Raw genomic sequence first — 24,698 nt, 5'->3', positions numbered from 1 at the left:
CACTCTATTGCCCAGGCTGGAGTGCAGTGGCCTAATCATAGCTCACTACAACCTCGAACTCCTGGGCTCAGGCGATCCTCTTGACTCAGCCTCCTGAGTAGCTGGGACTACAGGCACACACCACCATGCCTGGTTAAATTTTCTTATTTTTGGTAGAAATGGGGTCTCACTATGTTGCCCAGGCTGGTCTCAAACTCCTGGGCTCAAACGATCCTCCAGCCTCAGCCTCCCAAAGTGCTGGGATTATAGGCATGAGTCACCATGCCGGGCCAACTTTTAAATTCTTATTCTTAGCCTCGTTTAGCACCTTGGGAGCCTAGGCTTCAAGTGACTGGGCCCTTGGTCTGCATATTTTCAGGGGGTTCTCTCTGGATATAACAGTAACCGGGCCCCAGACATTTTTGTGGTTTGCAGCAGAGTTTTCCATTTTGAAAAACAGGCATCATAGCCTCCCCTTCCTTTTGACCAGGGGTCAGCAAGCTTTTTCTGCAAAAGCCTGGATAATAAGTATGTACAACTTTTCGAGTCATACAGTCACTGCTGAAACAAGACAATATGTAAATGAGCAAGCGTGGCTGGGATCCAAGAAAGCTGTATGAACACTAACATTTGCATATCATGTAATTGTCACATGTCATGAAGTATGATTCTTCTTTTGATTTTTTTTCCCCCAACCATTTAAAAAAGTAAAAGCTTTCTTGCCTCACAGGCCCTGTGAAAACAGGTGGCATTCGGGGAGGCTGTGGTTTGGTGATGTCGATGTCTTCCTTCAGTATCTGGGCCTAAGGACAGCAGAAAGAGGCTGGAGGGACAAGTGGAAAAAATCCCAAATGATCTAAGAGTTCTAAATGGAGGAAACTCAGCTAAACAGACCTGGAGGGCAGCTTTGATCAGGAGCACGTGATTGTCCAGGAAGCCTTCTTGATTGTCTGTCATTTGTTAATCCAAGGCCTCCCAATGACAGTCCCGTGAACAAGACTCACCAAGCCCCTGCCCTCTGGTTGCTTGCACTCCCGTAGGGGGGTAGGGGGATGTATACTAAGTATCTCATGACGCCATTTGTTATGTAATTAACACTATTACCTGCTCAGTGGAAGAGGAGTTAGCGGCTAGGGCTGGAAGGTTAGGAAAGGCCTTAGGGCTGAAGCGGCATTGATGTATGTGCAGAAATGCATTCAAGGAGACTGATGAGGAAGGTATTCAAACTAAGGGAGTAGTTCTCAACCAGGGGTGATCTTTCCCTCACTGCCCACCCCCCAGGACACTTGGCGATGTCTGGAAACGTTTCTTATTGTCACGACTGGAGGAGAGGATGCTGCTAGTATCAGGGGGGTAGAGGCCAGGTGGTCCTGCTAAGCACCCTGTGATGCACAGAACAGTCTCCTGCACAAGAGAATTATCTGGTTCAAAATGTCAACAGTGCCAAAGCTGAAAAACCCTGGGCTGAGGGAAGAACACAGGGAAAGACCTTGAGTTGGGGAAGAGAAATATGGTGATTTGGCCAATACAGTTTGGTTTTAAAGAATAGGACAAAGTGAGTTTGGAAAGAGAAGTAGGGGCCGGATCAGGCATGCCCCAGGAGGCCAGGGAAGGAGGCTTGATGGCTTATGGGCCACTGGAGTCATTGAAAGGTGACACTGATGAGGGCCATGGGATCAGTCCTGCTGCAATATAGCCAATGGATTTGAGGGGAGGCAGGCAGGAGTGGATTTGGGGAGCCCCATAAAACCAGGATTGCCACAGGTGAGAAAGATGGTATCAGCAGCTGGAATTGGTGTAATCATTGGGACTATCTCAGCAAATATGTGACTAGGAAGAGGATTCCTAAAAGAGGGCAGCTAGCTGGAGGACCAACCTCGTCTTTCTCATCTTGGGGTAACCCTTACCCAGAACCCCCGCCCATAAATATTGTGAGTAAATGAAATTGCTGGAGGTGGGTACCATTGGGGCAGGTGAGGAAACAATTTTCCAGAATACTCAAGAGGAAAGACTAACTAGATAAACTGCCTTTGCTGGGATTTAGTCACATAAGTCCAAACAAGGAAAGGAGTAGGAACTATCGCTGGAGCAGGTGGTTTGCAAGAGTATTTGTCCTTTGCTCTTCACAGCACACCTGCCTGTAGGTATGCAGGTATCATTACTCCACCATTATTTTATGAGGAATTGAGACTCAGAAAAGTGAAGCCATCTGGCTAAAGGACACTCAGCAAGCAGATGGCAAAGTCAGGACTCCAGTCCCATTTTTTGTTTCTCTTTTCTTTTCTTTTTTCTTCTCTTCTCTTTCTTTTCTCTCTTTAATTTTTTGTTTTTGAGACAGGGTCATACTCTATTGCCCATGGTGGAGTGCAGTGGTACGATCCTAGCTCACTGCAGCCTCTAACTCCTGGGCTCAAGTGATCCTCCTGCCTTGCCCTCCCAAAGTGCTGGGATTACAGGCGTGAGCCACCAGGGCTGGGCTCAGTCCATTTTTCTGCCTCCAAATTCCAGTTCTTTCCCTTGCCACCATCCTCCCTTTGTGTCTTACTTTCAGGGAATGGCCATGAGGCTTGCTTCACTGGAATGCAAGCTCCACGAGAACAGAGACCAGGTCTCAGCAATGATAATTTGCTGAACAAATGAATGATAAACGAACGTGGGACTCAGCCTCCCGGGCTTGGAAAAGCCCCGTGCACTTCCACAAAAACACCAGCAGATGGCGGCAAAGGAACAGCCTTTCCAAGGCAGGGGCGCCCAGGGGAAGTTCTTTTATTTATGTATCCTCCCTTCCCTGAGCTTTGCAAAACAGGTAGCTTGAATTTTTCCCCTAGGACGAAACAAGAGGTCGTACTGACTGACTGCTGTTCCCTCTTTCTGTTTTGACCTCTCTGCCCCACCCCGGAGGCCAGGATGTTTCAAGAAATCGTGGAATGAACACCAGGAGAACTTTAATGTCAAATAAAAAACCAGTGCAGAAATTACCCGTTTATCAACAAATAGAGAAAAGGCACTGTGTTCCTAGTCCCCAGCAAAGCAGACACAGGCTGTCACCAAGCACTGGCCTAGCCATCAACACTTGTCTTGTGATTTGTCTCCTAGAAAGTTTTTGGAGGGAAGTTTGGAATGGAATAGAGGTTGTTGGGGCCAGAACAGGGACAGTGGAGAAGTAGGTAGCCTCAGCTCACCACGTCTTGTCTGAAATCAATCTTGCCTGGACGCCAGGAAGAAATCCATCCCTACGTGGCCAAGTGTGACCGAGAGGGATTTATTCAGGCAGGGCCCAGGGGTGATCAGGGGCTTCCCTTGTGATCCTGTTTTATCCCAGAGGTGGAAAGAGAAATGACTCCCTCTTCCCTTGCACATTCTGCAACGTTTATAATGTTCCTTTATGTTTGTGAATTTTTATGTGCTATTGGCATGTTTGCCTGAATAAAAAGAGAAAGAGACACAAGGGAGGAAACCGACAGAGAGAAAACATATCCACCATAACCACCATAACCTCTGCCTTCCAAATTAGTGGGATCCTTGGACATGTTTAGACTCAACCCACACACATGTTTGGGGTAGGTGCCTATTTTGTTCTGGGCTTTGCTGGGCAATAAAGATAAAGGGAATTATCTGCACTGAAAGAAGTCCCAGCCTTCCCCTTGTTAATTTCGCTTTGAGGAAAAGGCTCAGGTGATCCTCAGGCCCCAACAATCCTCCTCCAACCCATACACACCTACTTTCCAAAGTTCAAGCCCCCACTCCACCAGGTGTGGCTTTAATGAAAGAACAAAGTCTCCCCAAAGATCTAAACAAAGATGAAACCTGCCTCTATCTTCACAGCCCTATGATGGATGTGGAGGTGGGAGGTGAGGGGGGAGGTGTAGAGGTTAGGAAAACCCTCAACAGGGACCCCAATAATATTTCCACAAAGAGGACCCCCTGCAGCTCTTTTTACCCTTGATCTTGAGGTGGAAGGCATCTAGAAAAAAGTCATTTTGTTTTATGAAAAGTGGTTTCCTTTTATTACCTGTGATAGCTGAGTGGGGGTGACCCTAGCAACAGGAAATTGACACAGAATTCATTGGGGGTGATAATGACTGTTCATAATCACTGGGTTGATAAGTTAATATCATTAATTAATCAACAAATTATACAATGCCTGAGGCTTTCAGGCTTAGCTTTAAAATAAGCAAGGAAATAGTGTCCTTCCTGAATGAGAGTGAGAGAGAGAGGTAAAGTCCCTAAAGCTAAATTCTACCTAGCCAAGAGCATCCCCAGGGGCCACCCCAATGTTCCCCCTTTCCCCATTTCTTATTGGCTCCGGAGCAGTCAGTGGGTCTTAATTTGGTTGGGCTCACACACTCCAAGAATCTGAAACAAATTCTAGGGTCCTCTCAAACAATGTGCGCATATGCACAATATCAAACTTTTGTATATGATTTCAGGGGATTCCCTGAAGGTCATGAGCCCTCCTGTCCTTTTAGGAGTCTCAGGAATGCCCCATTAGAGAAATGGTGCTGGCCTGGGAGGGTGGGCTCCAGGGGAAGGCCGCGTGCCGGTTGGGGTCGCGGTGCGCTATTGGCAGATGCACTGTCAGCTCTAGTCCTGCCAACAGGCTGGCACCGCAGCTTTGTGCCTGGCTTGGGAGGGTTAAAGACGAGTAAAGTAACGACCAGAGGCAGCTGGCGCTACAGCGCTGGTGAGAGGCGCCTGGTCCCTGCATAAAAACGACAAAAATGTTATGTCAAAGTTGCCTGCGCTGGGGAATGGGGTAGACGACCACGCGCAAAAGTGGCAGGAAGAAAGTTCTAGCGCCAGTGTCAGTTTCGTGCCTGCGGTGTCCTTGCCCCTTCCAGGACCTTGGAGGGGCAAGGGGTGCACCTCCCCGGACCCGCCGCGTGCGCGGGCGGGAAGAGAACCTAGGTGAGATTTGACTGCGCGGGCCTAGGGGGAAGCAAGCCTGTCCTCTGGGTGCAGTTCCCCAACGCGAAACCAGAGCCCGGGTCATTAGCTGGAAACCGAAGTGGCGCGGGGGATCGCATTTCAAAAGCTCAAATAGACTGGAGGACTGGGATCTTTGGACTTGCGGGTGGGGGGAGGCAGAGAGCCCGACGCCTCGGACAGTACCCGTCCAGGTTCCGACGGGTTGCGTGACCCCCAACCCGCGGCACTTTTGCTCTCCATTCCAGCGACTGCGCCAAAGCTGTGAGACCCAAGCCGCCAAGGCTGCCAGACTCCATCCCCGCTGCGGGGCAGAAAGCGCCTCGCGTTTGGGGCGCAAGCGCTCTTCCCTACCCAAGCCACTTGTCTTCACGTCTGCCAGACCCAGGCCCTGGCTCTCCAAGCGCTTGGGGCCTACAGCTGCCCAGGCCGCGGGAACCTGGGCCACGCTGCCCTCTAAACAGACCCTTGGTACCCGTTCTCCGGCTCCTCGGTAGATTTCGTCCTTCCACTAGCTGAGCCCTCAGCTTCAGCTGAGGCCAAAGAGTTAGAAGGAAGAGAGCAGGGGAGAAAAGCCAAGTTTGCTTAGGTTCCTGGAATCTAGGCAGTGTGGAACCAGGAAAGAGCAAGTGATCTTTGTGCCCACAGAGTCCCAACCTGCTGTCCCCAGACTGCTCGGGTACCCTTTGCGCCAGGATAGATAGAGCACAGCAAACGCTAGATACGCGGGGAAGGATCTGAGGCCGGAGGAGGAAAGCCTGAGACACCCAAAGCCAGGACCCGAGGAAGATGGAAACCCTGGAGTGGTCGCCCTGCCGGCCCTAGCGCGCGCCGGCCTCTTGCATTTCTCTCTCTCCCTCGCCGCTTCCCTCCCGGCTTAGATCCGGAGAACACGGAATCTGCTTCAGTGCCCCGCGATAGACACTTTCAAATGGGGCTTTCCATCCCCACCCAATCTCTCGCTTCGTCTACCTGGGGACAAAGGCCCCAAGCCCGCCTTCTTAGCCCAGGTGGGTGTTTTAGGACGCAGAGAAGAGTGGGCCCGGGAGTGGAATGCGGAAATAAAAGCTGTACTTTCACATTGCGCGACAGATGCACGAAGAAACTAAAATGTTCTCATATAAAAACATGTGAGACACACTCCAAAATCCAGAGCACACCCATAGATTTCTCTAGCTCCAGGACATACCCACCCCAGGTACCTACACCTCCACCTGAATTAGGAAGGAGGATGGAAGCGGAATCTGGAGCCCCCTTCGGTTCAAATTCTGGCCCCATAATTTCCCCGGGGAATCTTAAGTAAGTAACTTAACTGTTTTGTACCTCGGTTTCCTCCTTTGTAAAACAGAGGTAAAAATCATACACACCTTAAAGGGTTAATTGTGAGGGCTAACGGAGGTCACTTTTGTGGGGTGCTTAACTGAGTGCCTGGCAGGCGCACGTGGCCCTTACATGCCAGCTATTTTTATTATTGTTGTTACATGTACTTTGAACGCCGACATCTGCAACATATACTTCTTGATTATACGCATCTTGATTATAAAACAACCAAATGCATCTACATCCGGAACTGTCTTGGGCATGAACTTCTAAATTGAAATTGGAAGAGACGTCTACAGATGGAGCACACGAAGTACATGCAAACACACACATGTCCTTCTAACACCTGCAGTTCCTGGTCCCGGAATGCAAACACCCGAAGAGCTACCCGTAGGTAGGAACATATATGGCCACGTATATAACAGCGCAGGTCGCCTCTCGAAGCCTTGTAGCTACAACCCAGACAACCCCACTCTTGGCTGGCTGCCGTGAGGTCAAATTTGGAAACCAGCGAGGCAGAAAGCGCGCGGACGTGAAGCATTTCAAGCCTCTTGCAGCGCCCGAAGGCGGCTGCCTGTCTGCTGGCTTAAGGGAAAGGTCAGAGCCCGGCTTTTCCTTCTTGGATGGAAATTTTTAAGGGCCTACACGTGGAGAACTGTCTCCACAAAGAAAGGGTGGGTCCCAGGACAGCGCAGATCAGAGAGGTCCTAGCCACACGCACACGCCCGCCTGCACACACTCGGCTCCTTCGGGGTCGCCCAGACCTCGGGAGGAGGGAGGGCAGGGTCCTGACCCCTGCCTCTGCCCGAGCGCGCCCTTCGGCCCCTGCAATTAGCGCCAGGAGGTCAGCAGGAACCCGGACGCCTTTACCCGCGGCTCAAAGCACAGCAAAAGGCGACCCCACCCCCTCCCCTCCGCAGGTCTCAGACGCCAGGGCGCAGCCAGGCTTGGAGCCGACCTTCCCGACAGGCAGGGGCCGGAGGCCTCTGGCCGGCACCCGCATTTGTCACCTTAAATCTACAAATCACGAAGTCGCTGGGCCCTGCAGGCTGCAGTAGCTGACCCCCGCCGGGGACCGTATGGACTGCTACTCCCACGAGCCGTGGCCTTTGTCCCTGTAGACTCGAGAAGGCAAAGGAAGCTGTACCCGGGTAGAATTTAAGGTGTGTGTATTGGGGAGAGGAGTATCCTTTCTCTACCCATCACGAATTCAGGCTAGTCCTTGCCGGGAGGGGTCTAGGACAGGGGTCTATAGGAGATTTCCCCACGGAGCATAAGGTTCCTTGCGAGAGAATTATGAGCGAGGGTCCCCTCACTGAATTTTCCAACGTTCTTTGGAAACCCAGAGGAGAGAAGGACTGTTTTTCTCATCTGAGGCCCAAACGGGAGTGAAAGTGATATCCCGGAAAGAGAGGAGGGCTGCTTCTTCCGATGCTGAGGATGGGGGGGGAGGAAGGGGAGCGCTGGCTGGGGGCAGGGGGGCGGCATGAGAAGGGGCAAAGGTGAAGCGCCCGAGCTCCGGAACCGAGGAGGCGCTGGGGTTACGCGCAAGCGGCGGCGCCCAGGGCGCATTCGTGGGCCAGACAGATAGGTGGCACTCGAAGCCCGGAAAAAGGGCGAAGGCGCCGGCCCCGAGCGGCCTCCGCGGCGGCCGCCGCCACCATAAAGCCCGCGGCGAGATTGCGACCGGCGCCAGGTGAGTAATAGCAACGAAATCCACAGAGATTGCGAGCCTTTCACCCCCCGTCCGTCAGCGCCACCAGAGTTACTCATTAACATCACTATATACAAATAAGATATACAGGAGATTAAAAAAAAAAAAAGGAAAGCCAGTAGGAGAGGCTGGACACGCGCCTGAGCACTGTCCCCGAATCTAGGGGGTGGGGTGGGGTGGCAAATCTGAACTGAGAAAGAGAAGCATTCTTGCTTCCTTGAGGCTGAGTTATTTTCTCCCCAGGCGCAACTAGCCAACTAACTACCACCTTCTCGAGGGCGCAGGCCACCGCGCGTTATCTTTGGGCCAAAATCGGCCCCATTCGGCCGCAGTGGCTGAGCGTAAAGCCAGCGCCCTAGATACCTCCCAGCCCTCCGGGGGAGCCACCTCCCCAAGGTCCCCGTGTCCTCAGTTCAGGCCCTCTGACTTCACCCCCTCCGCGTTGTCTTCCCTCCCACCCCCGGAGACAGCGCAGGGGAGGCTGTAGGGGTCCCCACGTGCCCGGCTGGAGATAGAAAGGGCTTTGCCTCCCTCTCCAAAAGGTCTCGACCTGGATCCCCTTCCAAGTACAGGATGAGGGAGGGGAGGAGGCGTCCTCCTCGCCGGCCATTCAACAGGCCCGAAGGTGACAGGGACGTGGGGCCCGGCTGGCGGGCTCCAGGGGGGTAGGGGGTGGGGGTGGGGAGGGAGGCAGCCGCCAGGCAGGCTCCGGCTCGGTCTTCACGTCACGGCCCCCAGGGCAAGAAAAGGCCTAAGGACTAACCCTAGAGAACCTTCCCAGGCCGCCCCCCTCCCCCGACACACTCACACCTCGGAGGCTAGCCCGGGGCTGGGGAGACCAAACGACTGCCACTGCCGCGCCAATTTTTATTGAATGTTTCAAAGATAAATTGAACTTCAAACGGCAACTCCCCAAACTGCCTGGGGCCTGGTTGAAGGAGAGAACGAAGGGAGGATGTCAACCTCCTGGGTGACTTTTCCCTCGGATGGGGTTAGCTATGCTCCCTGGAATTACCTTTCCCTTGCAAGGAACACTTCCCTCCTCCCTCGCGTGACACAGCTAAGTCTGCGCGGAGCTGGCCTCGCTTCGCACGCACGACTCGGGATGGATGGGGCCTCGCAGGGGCGCCCTGGGCCAGCCTGGCTCAATGTGAGACACCAGGGACTGCCGAGTGTCTGTCTGTGTGCGGCCGGGGGAGGCGTTCAGTCCCGCCTGCTGTGACCTGGAGGGCTGCTGCCCCGCCAAGCCCAGTCTGGCCGAGAGGGGACTCTGCTGGCCTTCCCCGCGCCAAACACACTGGTGCGAGGAGGTAAATTTTCGACTTGGATTCCCCAGATCGCTGTCCAAAGGGAGAGCGGAGCTTAAAACGAAAAACATTCGTCCTACTCGAACTTAATTTTGGTCGGATCCGTGTGGGAAAAGCTGACTTAGGGAACAAAGCTGTCTTTTTCCATTAAAACGTAAATATCTGAAATTGCTATTCTTTCCGAATTCTAATCAGGCCCTTTCCTTCTTCCGTTTTGCTCCCTAATTTAAAGGAAAAGTAATTTCGGATTGAAGCGGGCTCCCTTCGCTCGAGTAAGGGACTTTTGTTTTTAGCTTTGTAACTTGAGTGACTTCTTATTTTGGTACGCTGGGGGCGGTCTTAATTATTTAAAGGCGAATGGAAGGGGGTAGCGGAAGAAAGAAGAGACCGAATGAATCTTCCCTAACTCTCCCCCTTCAGGAAAAGGTTACTAAAGAAAGCATTTAACACAAGGCCCAAAGACATTTCAATAAAAATTTATTGAAATTTCAGTGATGTTTTAAAGAGAGGGGGGAAAATAATACAGAAAACCAAAGAACTCAACAACAACTATAACACAAAATATACCTTCATGAACTTTTGTCTTTAAACCACCTCTCAGCACCTGACTTTTGAACCGTGTATCCCTGTAGGCACCAATTCAAAACACCATCGATAACAGTAGTAAATTAATTCCACTTTGTTTTGAGGAAAATCAGAGATGAGCGAATGCGAATACAAAAGAAAACTTAGAAAGTCAGACCATGGTCTCTACACTCCTTCCTCCCCACAGCAATCTGAGTTATGTTTTAAGGGATTTAAAGTAGAGCTGGAAAGTGACACACCTCCCCAGTTTTGGCTGAACTAGGAAATAGCACTCTCCCCCACTTTGGGACATTAAAAGAGAAAAAAAATTTTTTTGCAAACAGCTCTTTTGCAAGTGTGTTGGTGTTGGTGCAGAAAGTGTGTTTTCTAGTGTGAAACAGCAATTCTGTGACCTTAATAAAACCAACTAAAGGAAAACAAGAACACAAAACCTGACAGTTGCAATCCTATTTACATAGAGCTATATACAATGTCAATAAATTAAAGTTTAATTTTCCAAGCATTCATATTCCACCTATTTACAAGAGTTATCAAATAATTACATAAATACTTTGTCTAATAGTCGCGCTTCTTCTTTATTATTTTTTTTAAAACCTTGTTATTGCATATACAGGAAAGAGAACTGCCAAAGAGGGACAACATGAATCCTGCTACACAGCTTAGATAAAATAAATTCGTTTGTGTGTGTGTGTTTTCCACCCTTCTTCCCTCTAAATCCTCCCTCCCCCTTGGGGTTGCTGATTTTTGGGGACACAGGATGGGGAGAAGAGTGTGGGGTTATGCTGTTTTTCTCTCTAAAAGCAAGCATTCAAAATAAAACCCACAAATACATCACTGTGGAACATGCAAGAAGAGACCTATAGCGGCTCTTAAAACATCACAAGAATATTAAAAAGACACAGATTTCCTTAATATAGACTAAACAAGGTTGGCAGGGACTTCCCTACCCAAACAATGCTGCTCAGTAATTTATTGAGAACCGATATGCAAGTCACTATAAAATTTTTAATCTCCACAAACAGAATCATGTTAATGTATTCATTTGTCCCGATTTTTTTTAATTTTATTTGTTTTTGTTTCCACTTGACACAGTGAAGGAAAAAAAATATATATATATATATAAATCCACACTGAGGGAGATAGAGGCCTTTGAACACCTCCCCTCGTGGTAGGCTTGGCTACTGTTTTCTTCAGCCACAGCTCCCAGACCAGCCTTGCTAGAAGTTTCTCTGGACACTATCGTGTGAACTTCCACCCCCAATAGCTCAATGCAACAGACGTTTCTGAGCCCCGGAATCGGAGCCAGATCCCGGATATATAAACCACGCCAAGAAGACAGGGCCTGTCTCTATCTAGTACATTCTCTCGAGGGAGTCCAGCACCTTCCCAGACACGACTGCAAAAGACAGGGCTAACCCCACGGCAGGCCCGTGGTTTATTTTACATCCGACAAAGTGCACTGCAGACTTGACTGGACTGGAATGAAGAGACTTTCCCCGGGAGGGGTCTATGGGGACGCGCTGCGGGATCTGTCCGGCTTGGCTTCCAAGCCGCTGACCAACCGCTGGATACTCTGCAGTTCGCTGGTGGCCGCCTCTTTCTCCGAGCAGAGTTTGGGCGACAAGGACACGGAGCTGGAGGACAGCGTGGAGGAGCGGCTGTTCAGTTCGGAGCCCGAGTCCACGGCCACCGAGGCCGGGCTGGCCGCCAGGGCAGCGGCTTTGCCGTCCAGGGGCCCCGCGGCCGCCGCCATGGAGGGCAGGGCCGTGGTGAGCAGGCTGCTGCTGTCGGGGACGGGCACCGGGATGGAGTAGGGGCTGTAGCGCAGCCGCGGGCGCATGGTGTTCAGATTGAGGAAGGGGTGGCGGTGCACAGAGCTGGAGGCCGCTGCGGAGGAGGCGGCCGCCGCAGCCGCCATGTACGTGTAGGGGTAAGGGAACAGGCTTCCGAAAGGCGACATGGCCAGGCCCTGGGGAAGGAAGAGAAACGCACACGCAGAGTCAGCCGAGTAGGGGCTGCAGAGTGGGGAGAAGCCAACCTCTTCCACCTCCTTCCCCCCCACCTCGGGCAAGCCATTAATCCTTTTCCTTTTGGGGAGCAGGGACATGACCTAGACTTCTCCAGGTTCGAATCTCAGCTATGTCACCCTAGACAAAGGGACTTAACCCCCTGTGCCTCAGCTTCCTTATACAAAATAAAACAGGGAAGTAGTATGTAATTCACATAAGTATTGGGAACTTTGTGGATATTGAATGAGCTAATGCCTGCACCATGCTATGCACATGTGGACTGTCAGAGAGTCCCCCCAAGGGTTAGTTGTTACACCTGTTAAATGGGACTACAGATTCAGTCTACCCCACAAAGTTGGCTGAGGGAAAACAAAAGGGCATCAATTATTAGACATAATTTTTTTTTTGTCCTTCTTGTCCCTACCTCACCACACACACAAATCCTCCCACACCAATCCTAGAAGTGAAAAAATCCCAGGGAAGATCTTAAGCAAAAGGACATGGGAGAGGGGAATAAAAGGGCATTTTTTATAAACAGAGACAAACAAATCCACCAGCTCCACATGCTGGTGTTACAGGTGGGAAGCTGAGGCAGGCCCCAGGAGTTCAACAATTCACTGAGCTAGTAACTGGCAGAAACAGAATTTAAGATGCGGGGACCCTGGCCTGGGCCACTTGTCTCTGTACCATGCCTTGAGGCACCATTAGTGTTTGCCCAGGCAGCCCCTGGCCCACCTATCACCTGCCCACCTATGACATGGTCTCCAGGGAGAAGCCAGCAGAGGAGCTGGGAGGAATTGAGAACTGCCAGAAGCCACCCTTTTTCTCAGTTCCCTCTTTCCCAGACAGGGGGAAGGCAATCCTGCCTCTTGGCTCAGGGAAGGGAGACGAATGTGCTTAGACAAAACAAAGGGCAAGTGCATGCAGAAAACATCATAGAACCTTTTCACTGGGTTCAGAGCGTTTCTAGCTGCCTGAGACGTCTCCCCAGCCACCCTGTGCTGTCTGAATCATACACAGACCACCAGGCCTGCCTCAGCCTCCGCTGGTCCCCCTCCTCTGTCATTTCCCACGTGTGCACAAACCATTAACCCTATGAGGAACAGGCTGGCCTGCTTGGGATGGGGGTGGGGAGAAGAGCTTTGAACGCAAGGAAAGGCTAGAAGACTCAAGACTCAACTCCCCACTCAGGAAGTCACTTCCCCTTCCCAGGCCTTGGTCTCTCTCTCTGTGGTCCAATTCCTGGGGGAGGGTTGGCTATGAGACAGTTTGGAGACATTTCAGCTCTGAGACTAAAACCAAAAACCCTCAAAGAGGCCCTGGAATCAGTCAGGCTGGGATAGTCTCAGCTTCATGGAGTACCAGCTGTGTGACCCTGGACAAGTTACTCAACATCTCTGGGCCCCTTCCGTTTCATTTGTAAAGTAGAAGTGATAAAAGTACCACTGAAGGGTTAGATCAACTGAATCAGAATAGATCAAGCACTTAGAAGAGAGCCTGGTCCAAAGTAAGTGCTGTGCACAGTAGTAATCACTGTTACTACCTACCTACTCTGCTGGAAACAGCCCTGAACTTAGGAAAATATTTTAAAGATTTTTTGGGGGGAGGGGGGGAGGTCATGATCCCATGCTGAGATAAGCCTTGAACCTAGTAATGGCTTAATAAAATTATTATTAATTGTCATTATTTAAAGCTACTAGGCAAGGGGGCTGGGGTAGGATCTGGTATCAAAGGGCAGAGACACTAGAGGGACTGCGGGAGGGGCTGGGACGAGGCAGGAGGCAGGATACATACCTGAGAGGCCAGGACATGCTGCTGGAGGTGGAAGGGCAGGGTGGCCGCAGACGCCCCGGACAGTCCCTGCGCCGCGGCGGCAGAGGCCATGGCCGTGGAATCCAGGCCTGAGACGCCGGTGGAGGCCCCGGACACGGTGGCCAGCAGGGGCCCCATGCCGGCCGCCATGCTGGAGAAGGCGCTTCCCATGGCGAACTGGCTGGGGTGCAGGAAGAGCGGGTGCCCGTTGAAGAACTGCTGGCCGGCCAGGCCCGGGGCGAAGCCGAGGCCGGGCAGGGGGCCCTGGGCCAGGTGCGCGGCCGCGTCCGTCTGCACCGTGAGCGGCGCGAAGGCCTCCTTGCCCGGCGGCGCGCGCGCCTCCTCCACCTTGGAGCCCGCCGCGCCCTCGCGGCCCGGGCTCCTGCGCTCGTCGGCGCCCAGGCCGCGGGTGCTGGATGAGATGGTGGCCGGGCTGTGACGCGAGTCGGGCGACGCCTTGTCCAGCCGCCCGCCGTCCCGGGGCCGGCCGCCGGGCTCCGCCGCGAAGAGCTGCGCCTTGCGCGCCGGGCTGCCCTTGTCGCGGCCCGGCTCCTCCGACGTGGTGGTGGAGATCTTGGCCGCGTCGCAGGCCTCGGGGCCGTGCTCCTCTTTGCTCTCAGCCTCGGCGTCGCTCTCGCCCTCGCTGGGACATAAATCTATCATAGGAGAAGAAGAAGAAGAGGAAAGAAAAAAAAAAAAGCGAGGCAGAAGGGCGTTAGCTTCCATTTGGGCCAGTGGAACTCCAGTTCCCAAGTTTGAATCCCAGCTCGTCGCTTACTGGCCATGTAACCCCCTCGACCTCTCTGCACCTCAGTTTTCTCATCTGCAAAATGGGGACAATCATACCTAACAATTTGGCTGGGAGATTAATAAGCTATTAATGAACTCGAAGTATTGAGATAGAGTTTAACCCTCCCAAATCAGTAGCTCTTATTATATTCCTAATGCTATTCTTTATAATTACAAGGAATTTTGCTTACTTTTTTACAAGCATCCACTGAGCGCCTGTTGTGTCAGACAAAGCCTTTACATCCATTTTCCATGCCATTGCAAATTAGCTCTTTAAAAATAAAAACTAACTTACTTTAAAAGTCGCTGGTGGAACATACTCCAATGACTCTCAGTGTCTGCGTTCAGTGAGTGTTAGAGATCAGTACCTTCCACAGATTTGTGAATTATTCTGAAAGGATTTGTTTGGAGAGAGCCCTGCCATCTGAATTGGTAATGGCGGAAAGGGATGCCCCTCCCTGGAGACACACACTACAGTTGGGCCTTCTCTCGAGTTTTCCCCCAGTCTCTGCAGACAGAGATGGGTGCTGGGCAGGCCGCCCACTGCCTGGGGACAATTCTAGATTCTTTTTTGCTTTCACCACACCCTCTGTGGGTGTCCTACCAGGAAAAAAGAAAAAGGGATTCTATTTTATGTTTAAGGCTTAAATGGATTGAAGACATAAAGGACTTTCATTTTATTTCACTAAAAAACAGGTTCCTTCCCGTTGACAGTGTGTGTGTGTCTTTCCAAATAAATAGTGCTTGCTCTTTAAACACAGGAAACTGACTGGGGATGTGAACCACCTTGTCCCCTCCCACCCCCAGACTCCATCCTGCAGATCCTCAGTGCTCCACCTCCTCTCCCAGGTCAATTGTTGCTCTCTAGGTGGATGTTTTCTCAGCCACCTTCCCTGTTCCAGGTAGCAGAGAATCCCTTCCTTTCCCCAGCCCAACACAGTGTAACCTAGAGTTCAAAGATGGTGAAAAGTCAGCAGTTGGAAGACTCTCTTGATTGGAGAGTGGGAGGAGAGGGGCAGGAGAGAAAGAAGTGCTTCAGGCATGCTTTTCAAAGCTGCTTCAGCCAAGAGGTAGCACACAGATAGATACCCACCCCCCAGCCAAATAAGGATTTCATGGAAGGGGTTCTGAGCTCTTCTTATGCTACCTTAGGGAGGTAGAGGGGTGATATACAACTGATAGCCCTTTTTGAACTTTGATTCTTCTAGAAGGGTCTGAAGCTTTTAAAGGACAAGCACCCTGGTCTGTGCCCCATCCTCTTAACTCTTCCAGGCCACCAAGAGCTGCAGTCCAGTCATCACAGAGGTGAGCAACCCTACCTTTGAGGTTTGATGTCCCTACAGTGGAGACTGCCGGAGAAGAAGCCTGAGCAAAGCAGTTGAAGGCTGCCTGTTCGCTGGAGGACTCATCCGAGGTCCCATTCTCCTTTTTGTGTCTTTCATCAAACACTCTCATGGACTGCAGGGTGAGCTGTTTTCTGTGGCAGAAGCCCACACCCAGTGTTACAGAATGTAACGTACATTTCCCCTCTTTGTTTCCCTTGCCCTTTCCAAAGCGGCATATACACACCTCACCCGCCTGCCGCCCACGGACAACACTAATTCTCTGAAATCTGCTTGGCCCAGGGCAGTCACACAAACCTAAGCATTGTTCTGACCCTCTACCTGAGCTGAAGAGTGTGGCATAGGGGCAGGGAGGAAGGAAGAAGGCTTCAGTTGCGTTTCTTCAGTATCAGGGTTTCATTGGGAATAGGCATTTGCTTGGGCTGTAAAATTATTATTTTAAAGCAAGAAGAGAGGTTGGAGCTAGCCATGGATAGCTGAACTGCTGGCCTTACAGAGGGAGAACTGGGTGTCCAACCCTGCAAACACAACACTGTCTGTCCCCAGCCTACCGAACTCCTGGGTGGTTGCTACAATTGGGAAGAAGTATTATTTCATGGTGCACTTGACTGTAATCATTTTCACCAATGCATTAATTGGAATAAAGTTCCATTTGGATGTTAGAAAGTATTTTTTAATGCCCATCCCAAGGGGATATAGGTTAAAAATTTGAGGTGATTTTCCAGATTTTAGAAATTCTTTGAAAAGGGGTGGGGGAGGGAAGATCTTATTTCATATACTCTCCAGCTGTCTACTTAATGCAAAATGATACACATCCCCATGAAGGAGGGAGTCTTAGATCTCTCAAGGGCCCCCCAGCTCTGTCTGATGGTATTTGAAAGACAAGATTGCAAAAATTCCAAAGCATTTTGTGAATGATTTGGTCCTTTCCTGGGACCTGCTTAGGAGAAACATACAGTTTAGGCATGCATGGGCATCTATAAATAATCTGTGATTCCCAATGTTTTTCTTCCAGAGACAACTATGGTGTAACCTAGTTAGTTTCCTTAAAGGTAACAAGTCGGAGGTAGAAAAAGTCCAGTATATACAGCAATGGGGAAGTAATTATTACCACCCACTCTTTTCATTATAGGTGCCTGCATCCCACTTCTAATACTTGAGAGTTGGATCCTAGAAAAGTGGTTTTTCCAAATTATCTGAGAAACAAATAATTGTTTCAACTCACCGTTTTTCTCTCCTGCCATTTCCAGTGTCCCGGAAACCTTTTGCAAAAGGGTTGTTGTCTATTTTTAACTGAGTTATCTAGAGGAGGAGATACAAACAAGACAGAGACATTGGCTTCATTTTCCAGAATGTTTAGGGGGTGTTTTTCCCAACTCAGTAGTCTCCTAAAATGTGACTACCAACAGAAGTCATATGGATATGCCAGGGAAAGTAGGTAATGGCAGCAGATTGGAGAAAACAGAAAAAAATCAAAGGCAACTGTACCATATTGCATCTCCCATGTGAGGCCAAACCAGGGATTCCAGGCTGAAATTACCCAAAGAAATTCTTCTATGGGCAGCCAACAGCTTAGGTTTAGAAATGGAAATGTTGTCACAGTTGTCAGGAGGGACAACCTGTAGATCTTAAAATTATGCTTTCATTTTGAGATTTTTACACAGTGCAATTAATCATAAAATATATTATGGCATACTCCCCTGCTTCCAAACACACACACACACACACACACACACACACACACACACACACACACCAATCTTTTCCATGAATCTAATAAATGATTTATGGGGCTTTGCTACCCTTATGCTGGAATGAGTTTGATTTTTTGCTGGGGGTGGGGGTGATTTGAGGAATTACAATACTGACAATTACAGATGTAAAAGGACAGAATGACCACTGGAAACATTTGTTTTCATTTACATGCTCTGCCACCGCCATTAAGTGGAGAAGGCCCATGGCCTCTTTGTCTGATCAAAAATGTTACATTTTATTATTACATTAACAACTTTGTTTCACAGGGTCTAGAGGGAGCATGCATTTTGCATGCTGAAGAAAAATGCCACAGTATATAATCTTTCAAATCCCTTCCCCTTGGGGGCAAAAATTTATATATACAGAGTTACTCAGAGGTGGAAAAGGGGCTGCTTGGTTGGATTTTTGTTCTTGGAATAAATCGCTGTATGCAAGACTTCAGGTTTCACCCTTGGCAGGAAGAGGGGGGTCATGATATCTTAGTCCCCAGACTAAAAAGGTATATCTGGAACACCCCCATCATAGGTCTACAAAGGACCCACTGACAGTGACAGTGAGTTGAAAGTGCAGGGTGTCATCAGGTGAACTGGACTCTCACTGAAGTCCAGGATTCAGAAGTTGAAGGGCAGGGTCCCAGCCCCTCCTCCCACCTCCAGAACTGCCTGCTAACTGCCACTCTGCAAACTGGTGAATCAGCAGCAAGGGTCACTTTCTCTGTGTCCATGACCTTCAGGCCACCATAACTCTAGATATCAGGTGCTTCCCTATTTGGGGGTCCTTTTAATCCTCAGCTTTAGGCCCAAGAAGAGGAAAAATTTTTCAAATGAAATGGTGACTTTGGCCACCTTAACTCAAAAGCCTCAGACAACTCCATTAATATGAGCCTGTGATCAGGGTAGGTTTTTCCAACCACACACATGCACGAGTGCGCGTGCATGCACACACACACACACATACACACACACACACACCATAAAAAACACAGCAGCATAAAAGGTAATAAAAACCAGACCAGCTACTCAGGATTTCTGGCTAGGGGTGAAAAACTAGTCTCCACTAGGATTCTCCTCCCAGGATCCCAAGTGGCTTTTGCCTTAAATTTTTAGCTGGTTCCTTTTGAACCTGATTTCTTGATCCTTCTTCCTGAATGGAGAAGAGGATGAGCCTTGAAACAAACAGAGCAAAGCTGAGGTGGGGGGCAGAGAGTGGGTCTCATCAGCAACAGTAGCTATAGGAGCTTCTTGGTGACAAAATTACTTTGGCGTTTTTTTTTTTTTTTAACTTGGCATTGGATTCACAGCTGGTTGAGAGGCTTTTGCTGCCTCCTTAGGGTGCTGGTGTTCCAAAAATCACAAAAGAAAACTCCAGGCTCTCATCCCAATTCTCTAGTAAGTTTCTCACCCTGACCCGAAGCAGCTTAAAGGGGAGGCAAAATATCACCATTAAAAAGGAAAGCCCCCTCAGTTACCTTATCATTCTGGTATGCAGTCACAGCGATGAATTCAGTTTCGGGGAATAAGTATGTCCGAAATGTACTATAAGGGAGTTTCAAGATGTCATTGGCTCTTACAATATGGAACCTGGGCTGGTATTTATGCATGGAGTTCAATATAGTCTGCAGGGGCAGGGAAGAGACACACATAAAAAAAAATAAAAAGGATTTAGCAGGACAAATGGGATCTTAGGACCCCTGCCAAGCTGACATCTTCCCCTCCGCAGGGTACTACGCTTGTACCACTTTTACCGAGCCCACCTCCTCCTTGGAGTACCTCCTGGGTACATTTTGCTCCACAGATGTTATCTTCTGGAGAATCCAAATTGCTCCTCAATTTCCAAAGGGTCCCCCCCACCCTCACCATCTAAGAATCATTCGTACCTTGAACCCTAGCCTACCTGAGTACCAAAACTATAATTCCCCTGCCACGTTGCGTGATCACTTGGGAAGGCCAAAGTCTTAAAAGATAGAGAAAAACATGCATTTTAATTTACAAAATGATTCAGTACTTTAAGCGCCCACTAATTGCCGAGCCCAATCCACTTAAAGCCCTGAAAGGCTGAACTCTAGAGAGGAATATTTATGCCTTAATCAAATCAAGGGCTTCAAATGCAATTCCTGCCCGCTGAAGATATTTCCGCGCTATTCACGTCTTCCTGGGCCTAATCTTTCTGCTTATGCCTCGCTTATCACTCTGTTTATTTTATTGAAATGTTGGGGAGGGGTAGAGAAAGGGGCAAAAGGTCCCTTGCCTGACTTGTACAAGCAATCCAAGTCTTCTAAAAGTTTCTAAGCCCTCTCTCACTGAATGCATATAGACACTCCCAACACACACACACACACACACACACACACACACACACACACACCCCCACACACACACACCATTTTTACCAGAGATCTAAGCCTCATTTCTAGTAAACCTGACTTTCACTGAAGCCCAATCAATTCTTTTTTAGTAAAAGAAAATAAGTTTTTTTAAAAAATGTATTCACACCATTTAACCAACATAGTCAAGCCTCCGAGAAACTTAAACTTTCCCAAGAAATAATATGGCTGGTTTGAAAACAGAAGTATGATGTTTTAAACCAAAACAAACCCTTTATTAACACATAGCTTTGAAATTGATTTTAGATCATAATGATCGGTTTTTAACTCCACTGCCAGGTCAGGCATCTACCAAGGAGCTGGAATTGCTAGAGAACATGAGCTGCTAAGTTTTCCTACCCCTATTTCTTTTAGAATGCCAGGCCTTCCATTATCCGGGAGAAACACCCCAGAATCCTCTCCTCTCTCCGGCTCTGTTGCAGATCGGATAAGTTTGCTAAGCTTAGGGAGAAGCAAGGGAGAGGTCTGGGCCGGAAACTCAAGAAATAGGGAAGCACTGCCTTTGATAGCATGAAGAGAAAATTTTACTGAGAGGAGCAATGAAACTTACAAATCCATGCTTGTCCGAAATGTTGTTGGTGAGTTTCAGTTTGTGGAAAGTGACGACTTTAGACATCCACTGTTCCCCAGTCGCGGGGCTGTCCGGGTGAATGTACATTCTCTTTGGCATTTCAGGGTCAGCTTTACCTGCCACCATCCACCGAGAATTGTGAAACTTATATCGGCAGTCATCAGCAGCTATAATGTCCATCAGTAAAATATATTTGGCTTTTTTATCCAGCCCAGAACATCTCACTTTAAATGGAGGAAACATTCGCCTGCAATACGGAAAAACAGAAAAGAAAAAGGAAAGATAAATCACTCAGAAGCTTAGATTTGATTTCCTATTTATCCTAAAACACTTAAACCAAATTGAAGACTTTCTATTGTGACTGATGAGCTTATATTTTTCAGAGCAGGGCCACTGGTTGTAAAATTTTCTTTCGCAACTGAAGTGTTAAACATGCTCGATTTCTCTATATTTAGATGTCCCAAGATTCAAAACAAATGAATTGTGGCACGGCATTTCTCTACATTGTCTAATCATTCTTTCAAAAAATTTTTTTTCTCTCTGTGACTTTACAGATAGCCGTCTTTACAGAAAATTCATGCCCGCGTCTTTTTCTGTGGGTATCTAGTTCTAAACAGCTTGGGGCAGGATTGTGGCAAAGTGTGGTCAGTCAAGACTAGGATTTTCCACCACCCATTGATGAGAAAATGTTAAACTTATCAAGGAAATAAACATCAAGTTGCATGCACCCCCTCCCTGCAGCAGAACAGCAACCCCGCAGTTGGAGAAATGAAAGTAGACTTAAGCGAGTGCTCAGAATGAATTTTGAGGATTGGGGTGGACTCCCAGGCCTGATAACCCATCTGCCCACGGAGCTGCTAGCCACATTCCCCTACTCCTTAGGCCAGTCCAAAACTGCAAGATTATGCGGCCAAATTGTTGTTAATTTAACAGAAGTGTTGGCATTCTGTGCTCTTGACTTAAAAGGAAACACTTCACTTGGAAACTAACTAAATGTCTTGTGGGTTGGAGGAGGATTTTATGCCAAACTTTGGCCCCATTTAGCTTGGAAAGAGACAGAAAGCTGAAGACATCAAGAGGAGGGTTTTATTTTTATCCATTCAACTTTGTGCCTTTATAGACTTCAGTGCCATTAAAAAAAAAATCAGTGATTTTGTTACAGGGTCCTCTCTTCCAGGCAGGTTTCAGTCAGGCAAGGACCTTTAAACATTACGTAAAATATGGTTTATAATATTCACACATTAAAAAAGCAGTGTTATGTCTCCCCACTGCCTCCTGAGGTCTGCAAACATAATCTTAATTATCCAAAATTGCCTGCTGAACTCTCCCTGGGGTTACAGACACACGTGAAGCAGTGTGGGCAAACAAACCAAAATGTCCTTCGATTTCTCTCTGTCCCTGGCAGCGGTAGGCTCAGGCCCCCTCCAGACCTGGAGCCTAGGCTGAAGGGCAGAAAAGGCCTTCCACCACCATGACAAAAGAAAAAGGCTTTAAGTTTTTCTCTCTGAGTACCAAATAAAACAGACAAAAACACATCAACCAAGAAATGCGGGTATTCCAGAAAGGTCTGAAGAGCAAACTTCTTGCAGTGGGGTGCTTTTCTTGCTTGCTCCAGGGGTGTCTGTGCACCACTGAAAAATTCTACTACTGTTCTGTAGGGAACCCAGAAGACAGTTCTATGAACACTTAGGCAGACACCCAGGTAAGCTGAAATTTTCTGCCACTGGAGCAGGGCCTGGGAGAGTCTCTGTACACATTTCTAGGGGAACTAAGTTTTTGTCCAAGCCGTAAGAACCGACAAACCGACAGTTTTGGGAGGACAGAGATAAAGGGAGGAAAAAAAATCTTCCAATAATTGGGGGGAGGAGACCCCAAACCCTTGCTTACCTTCCCGACTTGGTAATGACCATCTCCGTGCCCCGCTTGTGAAACTGATCCCAAAGTTCTTTAGCCTCCAAGTGCACCTTGGGGTCATCCTCCACTTCTTCTTCGGGCTCCATGGTCTTCAGAGGCCTCAGATGCGCCTGGGGCCCCAGGGACGAGAACGGGATGCCGGTTTCCGCCGCCCCCACCAATTGATCCATGATCGGCTTGGCCAGGGCGCCGGGCAGCGAGAGCGCCGCCGCGCCGTTGGGAGGCAGCGTCAGCGCAGGGAAGAAGGGCGGCTGGTGACCCAGCACCGCGCTCATGGCGAAGTCCGGCGCCCGGTGAGGTAGGAACGGATGGTAGGCCATGCTTGTCCCAGGAATGACCGGATCTCTCATGGAGAGGCTCATCCACTCCAGGCGGGACGCTGGGCTCCAGCCGGGGACAAGTCCGCAGCTGCTGTCTTTGGCTTTTGGGGTTTTGGTTTGTTTGTTTGTTTGTTTACCAGCCGCACATAGTTCAAAAGAAAAAGAGGAAAAAAGAAGAAGAAGAAGAAGAAAGCACAACTAAAGCACTTCAAAGGGAGGGGAGAAGTGTCTTTTGGGGTGGAGAATGCCGCCTTTAAAGAGGGCAAGGCGAAAAATCAGGAGACATAGTCGCTCGGGTGACTGTTCTTGTGTCTTGCGTTTTCAAAAAGCCGCTCCTGAAAGTCGGTTTCAGAAGCGACAGAAGCGAGCAGGGTCTCGACTCGTGCCGGAGCCCCGCCGCTGAGCTCGAAATAGACACTCCAGCCCTCCGTCCCGGGAATCTCTCCCCAGTCCCTAGGTTCTTTGTTGCAAATGCGAACGGTTCTCCTAGACTTTTTACCTTCCCTTTTTCTTCTTCCCCCGCCTCCCTATCTCTCTTCCTCTCTCTCTTTCTCGCTGGAGGCGTCTGCAGTTGCGCTAGACCCGGCTTGCACCCGGGGCAAGAGAGCGGAAAAGTCTCTCTTAAAAAAAAAAAATCTGATTTAAACCCCCTACGACCGGCGCTATCAAAACTTGAACTGCAAACTGGCTTCCGTTCGCCCTCCTCCTCCTTCCTCCGCTCCGAGCCTCTGGAGGGTGTCTGGGTTTCAATCCGAATCTTGCAGAGAGCTCCTTCTCCGGTGCCTCTCTTCCTTGTCCTAAAACGTGAGCGAATTCGCTTCCTAAATCTGCGTCCAGGCGCGCAGGGCAGGGAGGATTTAGAGGGAGAAAATGGAAAGGAGAGAGAGAGAGAGAAAGAGAGAGAGAGAGAGACGGAGTAGGAGAGGGAGGGAGCGAGAGAAAGCGAGAGCTCCTCGCCACCCTCCTCCGCCTCTAGAATTCCCCGGGCGTCTGCTCGGCAGCTCTAGAAGGTCGGGCTGCGCTGTGGGCTGCGGGGAGCCGGAGGCCTCTTGATTGGCTCTTTGACGCTTTCGGACCAATTGTGTTGCTGCATAGGCGTGGTTTTCACAGGTCGAGTGCTGGGGGATAGAGCCGAGTTATAAAAAGAAGGTGTCGGAAACTGTAACGTCGCAGCGCCGCATCGGTACTACTGCCTGTCCTGTGAATATGTCAACATGATCAGAGGGAGGGCGGGAGCCACTGGGGAGCGCGCGCACAGAGTCGCCTCTAGGTGGCTTATCGAGAGATCGCTGCAGCCGCTGAGCTCGCTCGCTCTCGTTCAGCCCACGTCTGAAATGCCTCAGTCATCCAGCCGGGGATGGGGGAGGAGGCAGGGCCCGAGAGGAAGGGGGAGGAGAGAGGGAGGGAGGGAGCGAGCGAGCGAGCCGGGCGGGGAAGGCGGAGAGCGCGCCCGGGCGCCGAGCAGGGGCGCTCGCCTCTCGCGCGCTTGGCTCGCCTCTCCGACAGCCGCGGCCGGTTCTCTCCAGCTCTTCCTCTTTCCCCGGTCCCCAGGCGAGCCGGGCGGGCGCCTGAACCTCCCGCGAGCTGCCATTCGGCCGCTCCGCGCAACAAAAGCCGGCGGCAGCCGAGAGGCGAGCGCCAAGACTCCAGGCTTGCGCGCTCTCCAGCCCCACGTGGAGCCAAGCTCCGCCCGGCCGCCGCTAAAGGGCTCTCCAGTTCGGGTGTCTCGGTGCCGATCTCCCTTGCGTCTGGGCTCGCGGACACAGAAGCACACGGATGCAGCCACATCTCAGCACACGCGTGTGTGGGCTCCCTCTCCATCGCGTCCCACCCGCAGCCGGGTGCGGAGACCCAAACACCCCCAGTGCGTCTGTACCCAAACACGCGCCAACATACTGGGACCCAGCCACACACCAATAACACGTACACACAAACACGTACATAGCCTGCCCGGCTGGCCCTGTCTGCGCT

General features: G+C 50.1%; 1 protein-coding gene across 2 annotated transcripts; it reads right to left on the bottom strand.

The window, feature by feature from the left end:
* Positions 1–9,706: 9,706 nt before the first annotated feature.
* TBX3 (T-box transcription factor 3) lies at positions 9,707–23,962 on the bottom strand. Of its 2 annotated transcripts, XM_045534746.1 has the most exons (8): positions 22,381–23,962; positions 20,473–20,740; positions 19,433–19,492; positions 19,008–19,154; positions 17,010–17,086; positions 15,761–15,918; positions 13,635–14,308; positions 9,707–11,800 (listed from the first exon to the last, which is right to left on the bottom strand). In XM_045534746.1, exons 1-8 carry the CDS (start codon positions 22,767–22,769, stop codon positions 11,339–11,341), a joined length of 2,235 nt encoding a protein of 744 aa, XP_045390702.1. In that variant the 5' UTR covers positions 22,770–23,962; the 3' UTR covers positions 9,707–11,338. The 2 variants fall into 2 exon arrangements, with proteins under 2 accessions (XP_045390702.1, XP_045390704.1); XM_045534748.1 differs by lacking the exon at positions 19,433–19,492.
* Between the last annotated feature and the right edge of the window lie 736 nt (positions 23,963–24,698).

Source organism: Lemur catta, chromosome 21, assembly GCF_020740605.2.
Source record: "Lemur catta isolate mLemCat1 chromosome 21, mLemCat1.pri, whole genome shotgun sequence".
NCBI lineage: Eukaryota > Metazoa > Chordata > Mammalia > Primates > Lemuridae > Lemur > Lemur catta.
The sequence above is the reverse complement of the archived record's forward strand: the minus strand, read 5'-3'. Positions and strand labels throughout refer to the sequence as shown.